The 13,114-nt window shown below is 39.6% G+C and overlaps 1 protein-coding gene across 2 annotated transcripts in view; it reads right to left on the bottom strand.

The window, feature by feature from the left end:
* CALCR (calcitonin receptor) overlaps positions 1-13,114 on the bottom strand; it is a 252,687-nt gene that overhangs the window by 91,690 nt on the left and 147,883 nt on the right. For both annotated transcript variants that reach the window (XM_054021165.1, XM_054021166.1), the window contains one exon: positions 4,784-4,896. In XM_054021165.1, coding sequence (XP_053877140.1) covers positions 4,784-4,896 — 113 coding nt within the window. The remainder of the gene's footprint in view (positions 1-4,783; positions 4,897-13,114) is intronic.

Below are 13,114 nucleotides of genomic sequence, written 5' to 3'. Positions count from 1 at the left end.
GGCAGCCGACGCTGCAGCATGAGTGACAGCCATACCAGTATGATGATGATGGGTACCAATCATAATATACCATCATCTGCCAAAAGGCAAGGGGCTGCTGCTGTGTAGCAATGCAGCCCCATGTCTGCCAGCCCCACGTCCGCCAGCACCCAGCATCGCCCTCGGCCTCTTCTGGGTGCTTAGCAGACAATATTGGGCAATTGGCAGAAAATAGTACATTATGACTGGTAACCGTCATCATCGAGACAGTAGCATGTCTGCCCAGGTGGCCATGATTGACAGCCACTCCAGTACGACGACGACGGGTACCAGTCATAATATACCATCGCCTGGAAGGGGCTGGTGCAATGCAGCCCTACGGCTGCCAGCCCCACGGCTATCACTCATGCTACACCGTCTACTGCCAAAAGGCAGTTAGCAGCTGCTGCTGTGTAGCAATGCAGTCCCACGTCTGCCGGCACCCAGAGGACATATGGTGACGGTGAGCTCAGCTGTGCTGAGCGGGCTCCATGTTGTCTGCACAGGTAACCCAGGTAACCCAGGTAAAAAGGCGCGAATCTATTGTCTGCCGTTGCTGTGACGGGGGAGGGAGGGGCCTGACGACATGTACCCAGAACCGCCCGCGACACTGTTTTGCATCATCCGGGCATTGGGATCTCAACCCAGAATTCAAAGAAAAGGCGTGAACCGCTTCGCGGCTCGAGCTGTGGCGCAAACGTAGTATCTGACGGCCTAGGGGAAGGAGGGAGGGGGGCCGAGTGACGACATGGCGTACAGGCACAGGGAATTAAAATAAAGAACGGTGGCTGTGCATCAGGGAGAGACACAAACAACTGTCACAGACTGGTCCCCCCCAAAGATTAAACTGAAAACCCTGGGTTTAGCAGGCCGTTGATTTGACGGAGGGAGGGGGAAGCAAATGAATACAGAGAAAATCTATTTTTTACATCTTAAGACGACGGTGCAGCGTGACTGATAGCCCTCGGCATCTTTCTGGGTGCTTGGCAGCAAATACGGGGTGGTGTATGACGATGGTCTTCAGGCCTATTGCACGAGCTGCTGCTCAGGGAAGACTCTGCTAATGTGCGATGACCCGACTTGTAATAGGCCGGCTAACAGTCATAATACACCATTTACTGCCAAAAGGCAAGCCCCACGGCTGCCAGCACCCAGATCGCCGATGAAGGCTACCAGTCTACTGCACCGTCTACCGCCAAAAGGCAGTTAGCAGCTGCTGCTGTGTAGCAATGCAGTCCCACGTCTGCCGGCACCAAGAGGATATATGGTGACGGTGAGCTCAGCTGTGCTGAGCGGGCTCCATGTTGTCTGCACAGGTAACCCAGGTAACTAACCCAGATAAAAAGGCGCGAATCTATTGTCTGCCGTTGCTGTGACGGGGGAGGGAGGGGCCTGACGACATGTACCCAGAACCGCCCGCGACACTGTTTTGCATCATCCGGGCATTGGGATCTCAACCCAGAATTCCAAGGGGCGGCGGAGACTGCGGGAACTGTGGGATAGCTGTGGGATAGCTACCCATAGTGCAATGCTCCGGAAGTCGACGCTAGCCTCGTACTGTGGACGCGGTCTGCCGACTAGAGCACCTAGAGCATTTTATTGTGTGGACATACACAATCGGCTGTATACAACCGATTTCAATAAAACCGGCTTCTATAAATTCGAACTAATTTCGTAGTGTAGACATTGGTTTAGGAATACATGGATTAAGGGTAAGTGGCCAGCTTGGCATAACTATAGAGATCAGATCCTGCTGCAGAAAAATAAAATGGAAAATGCAGAAAGAAACTAACATATGCAAAAGTTTCCTTTGTATTTTATCTGCACTTCGGCTGAATTATGTTCAAAATTCTTCTTCTGGAAGGCATGCTTAATAGGCAACAGAGCTACATTTTTGCCTCTCGACATTGTGCCAATATCTAGAAAAATGACATTTTCATGGTTCTTTTATTCAATGCCTCTGGGACCTCAAGTTGCTACTATTACTATAATAGTTGTTACTATTACTCTCTCTGTCACACATAGGTTAACACAGTTTACACCGATGGTTCTTTATGGTAAAAAAATCATCTCAGATCAGTCCAATAGATCTTTCCAATACACTGTAGAATGGACCGTTACTAAGTATAACCACAGACATTTAGGTAGCTGTTTAAAAAACAAAACCAAATGATGGTCTGGCTCTTTTCCCTCTAGAATTCCAAGGAGTCATAAATTATTTACTGTAATCACATTTTTCTGGAGCTCCACTCAGATTTCAGAAATGTGTTGCTTTTCATAAGCGCCTCTACGTTTATATTTTTTTAAAGCTTTTCCTCACATTTTTTGGTTCTTGTCTCTTTCTGTGTCACCTTGATTCAGTATTCTTAATTCTCTCCTCGAGGTTAACATCCTAATCCTGCAAACAATTTATGCACATATTTAACTTTACTCACATAAGTAGGCCCATTGATTTCAGTGGAATTGTTACATGTTTAAAGTTAAGTGTATGCAGGTTTGTAGGACTTTCTGGCTAAGCAGTGTCTTTATATCAACTTATTTTCAAAGGGCTGGAACACAGGGCAATGATTTTTACTTGTGAAAGGTTTTTTTTTTTTTTTTTAAAGTCATGCTAAGATCTAGCCCAGGAGAAATACACCGCTACCTCGATATAACGCGACCCGATATAACATGAAATCAGATATAACGCGGTAAAGCAGTGCTCTGGGGGGGTGGGGCTGCGCACTCCGGTGGATCAAAGCAAGTTCAATATAATGCGGTTTCACCTATAACACGGTACGATTTTTTGGCTCCCGAGGACAGCGTTATATCGAGGTAGGGGTGTATCATCAACAGCTGGAGTTGCTTGTCACAGTAACTTCAAATGAAACATTAAACTGCATCTTCACTAGCATTGGGCAAATAAGTAAAAATAATAGTCATTTAAAATTATTATTACAAAATTAGTTATATTAATTGATCACAAATTCTTCATCCAGTTATTAGCCCAGCTCTAGGGATGGGTAAATAATTTTAAAAATACTATTAAATAGGGGGACACGTGAACTTTATACAGTAAATATTTGAAGGCTAATAAGATTATAACAGGGTTCAAAAAAGAACTAGATAAATTCATGGAGGATAGGTCCATTAATGGCTATTAGCCAGGATGGGCAGGAATGGTGTCCCTAGCCTCTGTTTGCCAGAAGCTGGGAAATGAGTGACAGGGGATGGATCACTTGATTATTACCTGTTCTGTTCATTCCCTCTGGGGCACCTGGCATTGGCCACTGTCGAAAGACAGGATACTGGGCTAAATGGACCTTTGGTCTGATCCAGTATGGCCATTCCTAAGTTTTTATGTTTGATCAGCTCTAATCCTTTCCTTGGCTTAGTTATATCACTATTTCATAGGATATTTTCCATATCTGGCTCACTCTATGTCAGTTACGGAGACAGTAGATGCTATAATGTTGATATCTGTCCAGTGTAAAATAGAGTGAGATGACCAACTAATTTTAGATAGGTAATAAACTGCATTTAGATGGTAAAAACGTTTAGTTCCTATCATCCTAAGTAAACTGGAACTAGTTCTGTACCCTATAGATAAAAGGTTTTATACCATACTAGAAATCCTTTGTGTAATTTAGTTTTCCAACTGCTTTTTTAATGAGGAAAAAAATCACCAGATGATCACATTGATGGGAAGGATAGAATGAGCCGTTGAAGTGGGTCCATATAATACATATTTATCTACCATACATGAATATATATGAAGTTAAAAAAAAGTGTCAGAGTAGCAAAAAACATTTCAAAACTCATTGATGTACTGATGGATATTGACAATTCATTTCAACCCATAGATTTGCTAGAGACCACAACATTCTGGGTTCAATGTTTTATACAAATAAAACACAATTAATTTTTTTCTGAATGTATCATTTTACCATTTTCTATATTCACTTTTCCCATTCTCTGTACCCATTTTGATTACCATCTCTTTTGGCAAATTCATAGTGGCGATATGTTCCAAAATAGTGCCCCCATCCCGCAGATTTATGCATGTGCTTACCATTACATATTGTGAGTAGCCCCACTGGCTTCAATGGAGCTACTCACGTGCAAGTCTTTACAAGATCAAGGTCTAAATGTTTCCAGAAAAATTACATCTAGTCTGTCCTACAATATAAGTTATTGACTGTTGTGGAGCACACACAACTCCTAATGAAATTAATTGGAGTTGTGGGTGTTCAGCACCTCTCAGAAACAAGTCCTAACCAGCATGGCACAATATACCATAGAAGCACAATGAATTTACTGTTTCTCTCTGATCTCTTGGAGAGAGCAACAGTAACACATTGATTCATGGCTTGCAGGGGGTTTGCTCTTTCAGCAAAGACTGACACAAATGAATGTACTCATGTGAACAGCCACATTAAATTCAAGGATTTCCAGGATAAGGGCCTAAGATTGCTGTAGTCCACTGAAATATAATAATTATCTAAGAAGATGCTCCCCTTTAAAAGCTTTTATTCTGAAGCAACCTCCTTTCCCCACACAGAATTCACATGCCAATATATAATTTAAAATACTTGATAAGAACATATACCTTAGTGGCAGTACACAAAAAACAAGTAATTGGATCATCTCTTACGTTGTCAAGACTCCAGCTAATCTGCGATATTCTGGCTAAACTTTAGATCGTATAAATTTATCACAGATAATATGCTGTTGGCCCAGCTCAATATCAGTCTGAGAAAATATTGAAATGTTAATCAGAGCCTACCTTCAATTTCTCAGAGGTGAAGGAGTTACACAATGTATAGTTGGACCAAGTCCGATTGCTCTCTGGATGTCGGAACCAATTTCCTGTTTCATCACAGTATTTTGAAGCCCTTTCTGTCAACAAAATGCAAGTGTTACTATTTTAGTGCATGAACATTACAAAAATCCCAGCTTAATTTAGATGCAATAAATTATGCAATAACTCAATATGAAGAGGCAGCTGAAAATTGTTCGTGTGTGAGAGCAATGCCAAACACTGCTAATTGAACAATGCCAGCAAAAAGTACCTATGCATGCACACCTGGATGCTCATTCACAAACACACACATACCTTGTCTTTGCACATCCTGCTATGTTCACACAGTCTCAGTTTTCATGCCCAACTGTGATTGCATGTAATTTGTTGGTGCAAGTAGTTTTTGAAAACCTGACCTTTAGGGGAAGAGCCTGATACCATTACACAGACACAAAAGGACTGAACTTGCTAGCAGAGCTTCAAGATACAGGAGTGAGGGGCATCTGACCCTGGAGAGGCCATAAATGGGAATCTTTATCCCTTGCAATTTATGGATCAATACTTTGCAGTTGCTCTCTCCAAGGCAGTGCAGTGGGGTCACAGGTGGACTAGTAGGTTGATAAACTATATGGCTAAAAACACGGGCAAAGCAAGCAATGGGGAGTGGGAGCAAAGCAAACAATGTCTTCTATCGCAGCCCATGAGCTACTGTAGTGGCTATGCAGTCACTGTGCTGGCAGTGTTTGTGTGTGTGTGTGTGTGTGTGTGTGTGCGCGCGCATGAGAGAGAAAATTCTGTACTCTCTCCATATAAGCCCCAACTCACTGAAGTCAATGGGAGTTTTGCCTGCAATGAGACTTCAAGATTGGTCATACCACTGGTGAAAACTTCAGCAAGTAGGTATCCTGGTGATTTATAAAAACCTAGGATGGACAGACGCTATAGCAAACAATCCATATCTTCAGTTTCATTTGAAATGGTGACAAGCAGTCTCTGTTTAGTTAATTTACTGCGTGTAGGGATCCTGCCCACATGTGTACATAGTCCCAACTACTGAGTGTTGAGCACTCCAGCTTGATTCTCCAGCATCATAGGTGCGGGAACTATGGATGTGGGGGGTGCCACTGCACCCCTTGACTTGAAGTGGTTTCCATTATATATAGGATTTACAGTTTGATTCAATGGCTTTCAGCATCCCAATTATAACAATTGTTCCAGCACCCCTATCCAGCATGGTTTTGTAAAATTGCTCTATGCAGACAATTACATGTCAACATCTGGGCCAAATCCTGCCATCCTGATTCAATCCTCACTCACCTGGGACTCAATGGAAAGCCTGACTGAGCAAGGACTGCAGATTTGGGCCATAGGGCTGAATGGCTGGTGTTTTCTGGGACTGAGGTAAACTCTTTTATGTTATGAAAAATGGGGCATTTTAAAGTTCATGTTTTTAGAAAGTTATTTTAATTTTCACCTAGTCTAACTTTGTAGTTGTATTAGATCTATAGCCATATTGGCAACATTTCCAATCAATATAGTTTTACAGAACAGATTAATATAACTTGCACGTATACATTCTTTGTTCACTCTGTGCATTTATTTTCATCTTGAATTCTGATATTGTGTGATTTATTTTAATTCTTAAGATTTATCCTCCCCCACATACTAATGAAAAAAAGCAAGTGAATGCACTGACAAGGCAAAGATTTATATAGAGTATGTTATCCTTCGCTGACCAGACACATGCATTATATAGAAATAGTTGGAAGACTTGGAAATAGTACATTTTACATGCTTCAAAAAAGAGCACTCTTGAAATAGCTGCGAGTTTCAGATCAACAGCTCTGGGGACCTACTGTTTAAAATCAGTACGTGCACAGGCAATACAGAGAGGAAAAGTACACATTATCTCAGCCTTCCATCAATTTAATTTAGATGATCTTAGACTGCATTCATAGCATCTTTCCCATTGTACTCATTGCCAGATATTATCTAAAGCTGGAATGAGTATGCAGTCATAAATAGAGATTAACAGTTACTATACTATAGAACACAATGTACAGAGTTTTACTTACTATTCTATGGTACTGAACACTGTATAAAGCTTTGCTGATATGCTATGGATCATAACATTCATCTCTGTACTCTGATGTCTGGGTTGTGCTCTGAGGGTCAGAGGGAAATCTTTTGTCTAGTACCTTTCATTTAGCCCAGAAAAACATAGTTGATCTTAGTTTAGTGGCTTTTTCCTCTATCCCCTTACTGCCCTCTGATTTCTCTCATTTACTCTCCCTCATCAGAAAGTGCAGTGTGTGATGTTAGTGTGTTGATCAGTGTGTTTCCTTTCCCAATAAGTCATTTAGTAAGTTTGACTCCCAGGCAGTGAGCAAAAGTCATCAGTCAAGGGACAATTTTCTTTAGCAACATGTTCTGATGTTGGAGGTTATAAATAATTAGTGACAGGCTAGCTGTTTGGAGCTCATCTGTCTGTGACAAACCTGAGATGTGGTAGTCGGATCATGTTAGGGAAGATTAGCATTTGAAGTAGTTTTATATGAGATGCCTCCCACCCCTATATGATAAATCAGGTGCCTCATCCTGGGGCATTGTGAGCTTTCCCAATGCCCACTATATTGGCTCTCACAGTAAAAACATTTGATTTCTCTTTTAAACCTACTATTCTGGATTTAAATGAAGTAATGGCCATTTAACCCAGGCTTTGCATTGAGTTGTTCTGAGGGTGGGTTTAAGGCAATGTGACTGGAGCGGTTGTAAAGCAGGCATTGGGCTATGAGGTCGGGCTACTTAATCTTTTCTTTTTTGAAGAAACAGAAGTGCTAGTAACAGAGAGCTTTGAAAATAATAAAATAGTGTTTGATGGAAGGACAAGATTTATATCTGCATATCAACAGGGGGTGGGGGAAAAACAAAAGTGGCGGCCTTTGGAGCAGTCAAATGATATGAATTATTGCAAATATGATGTTTTGATTGTGAACTGTTCACTTGGACTATTCATAGTTCATATTCTGGGATTGGAACACTGAAACATTTTAAACAAGTAAACAAGGAGCAATAAACAATTAATGCCAGAAACAGTTTTGTGTGAAAAATCATTCATGCTAAAATTAGTGAAGCTTTTAAGATTCATAACCATTTTCACGAGTTAGCCCGAAGTCATTTGCATGTCACAAATATATTGCCTCATGAGTCCCCGTGAAACAAACTTGATAGTTTTATTCAGTGATCAGCTTTTTCACTATTAGATCGACTCCACTGATAACAAACATCTGTGAGCTTTTAAATTTTTTGATTGTTGCTACTAAACATTTTCTTTTATGTCAGCAAATACTAGTAGTTGGATTGTTTTGTCATTCTCTGGATAGAAGTGATACATGCTTTGTATCACTAACTGTGTACACCCCGCAGATGGAGGAATATCTGATATCCCTACAGAGTACCAATAAATTATTTGTAGAGAAAATATTTCAACGAACAGATAAATGTTTATATCACACAGAAGCCCATATAAAGCTTCAACTCCAAAGTCGTCATCATAATAAAAAAAAGATATCAGAAAAGTCCATGAGAAGCTGAGCCAAAATATATATAATATAATCATATTATGTACCTTAGGGAAATAAAGAATTAATCCAAAAATCTAACTGTCAATCCAGATGAAGAGAGAGGAGGAAAAGAAAAGACCCAGAAGGAGTTGAGGGTGAGCCGACAGAGAATTAAGCTGGAACAATAGATTTTTTTTTAAATTTAACCATGAACAGAATGATGTCACCTCAAAATGTATATAAACGGAGCCTGTACGTCCATATTTGGACGTTGGTAACATAGATAGGGCATTTAAACTTTACTCATTAAGCCAAATTGAGGCCTGATGTAAGAGGATGAAGTTATCTAATAAGTTAACTGCTTACGAGTAAATGTGATATATTACTGCACTCCTTTAAACTTTTACTCCAAGAGCCCATCTTGGTATTTAAAAATGACTGATTTATTAAATGAAATCAAAGACAGAAACAAAACCACCAAAATGCATGATCAACTGGTACCTTGTGTCCAAACAGGCTTGTAAAGACAAGCAAGCACACTTGTTTCTGGGAGATGCTTGCCTGCTTCAACCAGACAGACTCCCTAAGCGCTAGGGCAGGTTTTGTTTTTTTAACGTATTATTTTTTAACAGGGAAACAGCCTGCAGATATCCAAACCACATTAAGTTGATGAACTTTATGAATACACAACTCGTGTACTATTCTGTACAATTCAGTCAAGCTAATAAAGGATAAAGAAGCAGTATTGCTACAGATGAATGGGGAGAAAATATTCTGCTTGTCAAGAAAAAAGACTTTTTCAAAGACACAAAACTAATTTTGAAACATGTTATAAATGATAGATGTCATAATGTACTTTGCACGGGCAGTTTCCTATATTACTTATGTGATAAAATTGGGCCAAATTCCTCCCTCGTGTAAGCCCATTGACATCAGTGTCATTATGCTAATGATATATTTGGCCTTTTACCTTATTAGCACTTCTGTTACCAATAGTACAAATCTACATAATACACCATGTTCATTCCTGTTTTGACTCCGCTGATTCGAAAAGGATTACACAAAGGACTAATTTTACCCAATGATTATAAAATTTGCACATAAAAATATAGTTAATGGAGTTGAAACTGCGATCAATTTGTCTCTAGATGTTTTCCTGACAGACTGCTTTGTAAGAACATAAGAATGGCCACACTGAGTCATACCAATGGTCTACCTAACCTAGTATGCTATCTTCCAATAGCGGCCAGTGCCAGATGCTTCAGAGGGAATGAAGAGAACAGGGCAATTATCCAGTGATCCATCTTTTGTCATCCAATCCCAGCTAATGGCAGTCAGAGGTTTAGGGACATGCAGAGCATGGGGTTGCACCCCTGGCTATCTTGGCTAATGGCTATTAATGGACCTATCCTCCATGAACTCATCTAATTCTTTTTATGGACCCCGTAATACTTGGCCTTCACAACATCCCATGGCAACAAGTTCCACAGGTTGACTGTGCATTGTGTGAAGAAATACTTCCTTATATTTGTTTTAAACCTGCTGCCTATTAATTCCATTGGGTGACCCCTGGTTCTTGCATTATGTAAAGGGGTAAATAACATGTCCTTATTCACTTTCTGCTTTTATAGATCTCTATCATATCCCCCCTTAGTCATCTGTTTTCTTTAAACTGAACAGTCCCAGTCTTTTTATTCTCTCCTTGTATGGAAGCTATTCCATACCCCTAATCATTTTTTTTTTGCCCTTCTCTGCACTTTTCCCAATTCTAATATATCTTTTTTGAGATAGGGCGACCAGAACTGCGTGCAGTATTCAAGGATTATAATTTTGCACAAAATGTTCCATGTGAGAAAGAGATTGCAATGATAAGAAGTAATTTTGTACTGAGCAGGGCAGAATTGAAACAGTTTGTAGAGGCTTGGATGTTTTTTTAAAAAATATGTCCAGTAAAGAGCAAAGGAAATGAGTAGGGTCATGGGAAAGGAGATAGAGAAATCTGTAGGTGATTGGTCAGACTAAATGATCATAATTGTCCCTTCTGGATTTAAAATCTATGAGGCACATTCTCAGCTGCTGTAAACTGGCATAAACTGAAACAAATCGAACTACACCAATTTACACCAGCTGACACTGTGGCAGAAAAATAATCAGCTGAATGCTGAGGTACATTGGTGCTCTCTTTGTGCGTTCCTAGGCCATTCTCTCCAGAGTACAGTCCCATCTTATTTGTTTTTTACACTGTTTCCTTTAGCTGTCAACATCAAGTGTAGGCTTGGCACAATTTGTTTTTTATTTTCAACAGAAAATATCAATGTTAAAATTTAAAAAATGCTTACAAATTATCTATATACATTTTACACAGTTTTTTCAAATTATGAATGCAGAAAGTAGCAAAGTCCAAAAAGTACAGCATATTTTATTCTTGGATTGTTTGTCCTAGTATTCAAAGCTACACATGGATGTTAGCCAAGAAGAAAATTAAGGAAGCTGAGGTAACTTAGTTAACAGTGATTTATTATATGATACACTGCAAACCTCCCTGGAGCCCCAATCCAGCAAAGCACTAAAGAACATGCTTTTTTAAGTCAATGGGATTCCACATGTGCTTAAAGGAAAGCATATGCTTAAGTGGTTTGCAGGATTGGAGACTTAAAGAAAGGGAAATTTGACTATGTTGCTGTTTTTTCCCCAATAAAACTGTTATTCACTAGGAAGACTTTTTTCCTCAACAAAAATCTGAAAATCTAGCTGCATTGTATTGACCATTAACAAATCCTCGTTGAAAGTAATTACTTGCCATTCAAACCCGAACACAATTTATCAGTACAGTTCAACCTGTGCTTTTGTCCCCTCCAGTTTCCTCCCTTAGCAGTTGCAAGATTCTAGTCACCACAAGACTTCCTGTCTCCCTCATACTTTAACTCCTCATGTTAAGAGCAGCCACCTGTGAAACAAACTTCGGCCCACAAGCTGGCTTGTGCAGCACCTGTAAGCTATTCTGTGGTACCTGATAGAAGGAAAGCTACTCTAGGTGAACCAAAAGAAGACGAGCTGGTCACTGTGTCAGGGAAACAATGACAATTGACGAAGATGCAGACTAATGAGCTAACAAAGGAGCAGAGAAAGATGCTAAATGGAAAGTATGGAATATGAAAGACAATAAGTGTCATCCATGAACATTAGAGCAGTAGGATTAGCAGGAAAATAGCAAAAGAGGGATTTTCCCTCCTGTAGTTATAAACAGATTCCATTAATTAGAAGCTGTTCACCATGCTAACAACAGATGCTCAAATTACTATAATTCAGAGATTCTTAGGCCAGAAGTCTCTAAGGTGCCACAAGTACTCCTGTTCTTCTTTTTAGGCCAGAAAGGACCATTGTGATCATCTAGTGTGGCCTCGTGTATAACACAGACCATAGAACTCCCCAAAAAAATTTTGAGAGCATATCTTTTAGAAAAACATCCCACCTTGATTTAAAAATTGTCAGTGATGAATCCACCATAATCCTTGGTAAATTTTTCCAATGGTGAATTACTCTCACCTTTAAAAATGTACACCTTATTCCCAGTCTCAATTTGTCAAGCTTCAGCTTCCAGCGATTGGATTGTGTTATATCTTTCTCTGTTAGACTGACGAGTCCATTATTAAATATTTGTTTCCCACATAGATACTTATAGCCTGTAATCAAATCATCCCTTAACCTTCTCTTTGTTAAGCTAAATAGATTGAGCTCTGAGTCTATGACTGTACAGTGTGTCTTCTAATCCTTGAATCATTCTCATAGCTTTTCTTTGAGCCCTCTGCAATTTATCAACATCCTTCTTCATAGCACTGAAACAGCGTTGGCCGAATTCTGCCACTTTTACTCATGTTGGTTAGTACCTTATTCCACAAGGTACTCCACTGAAATCAAAGGGACAAATTGTGGAGTAAGGTACTACTCATTGTGACTGAATATAACCTTGTCTATATGAGTGGTTTAAACTGTTAGATTGAATAATGTTGTTGTAACAGGGACCATAAGTACAAAACAAGACATTGGAGACAGCAAACCAGGTGGGAAAGCATGATTTTAAAACTAGCAACAGATGGCTTGAGAGCTGGAAAAAGTGTTACTCTATAACCATCCAAATACTGTGTGATGAGGCTGTTGATGTCTATGGGGAGACTTTTGTGAATTCTGAACTGTCCAAGATCTGTTTTTGCTATCAGCCCAAGAACATATGGAATAGAGATGAAACAGGATTGTTTTTTGTTGGTTTACCATAAAAACCATGGAAGCAATGGCAGCAGCAGACTCTTAGTAAATGGAGCATATATTTGGGGGTGGAAAGTGTCAAAAGAAAATGGCACAAAAACGAATCTTCTTGATCAAAGGGATTCATGATGCATGACAGTTCTTCTTTTAAGAAAATGTGATAACTACAAAAAGGAAAACAAATTGAAATTGCAGCTGCTGACCATATAATAATCAGGGGGGAGGGGGTAAGAATTTTTTTTTACTGAAGATGATTACAATGGAAATATTACTGTATCAGCTACATTTCAAAATTAAAATGTTATGTACGGGGCAATATCAAAATTTAAATGAAGAACAAGTGACAACTGTTCTTTCTGACAAGCACCTTCAACAAAAACAGTCCTCCCACAAGATTAAATTTATAATTAAAATTACGGTGAAGGGTGTTGTGTAAATAGCGATGAACCATGTGAGATACGTTTATATTCTGCAACTATGCTTTAAATCT

The sequence above is a fragment of the Malaclemys terrapin genome, chromosome 2, assembly GCF_027887155.1.
Source record: "Malaclemys terrapin pileata isolate rMalTer1 chromosome 2, rMalTer1.hap1, whole genome shotgun sequence".
Taxonomy (NCBI): Eukaryota; Metazoa; Chordata; order Testudines; family Emydidae; genus Malaclemys; species Malaclemys terrapin.
Note: the sequence above shows the minus strand (reverse complement) of the source record. Positions and strands in the feature narration are given on the sequence as shown.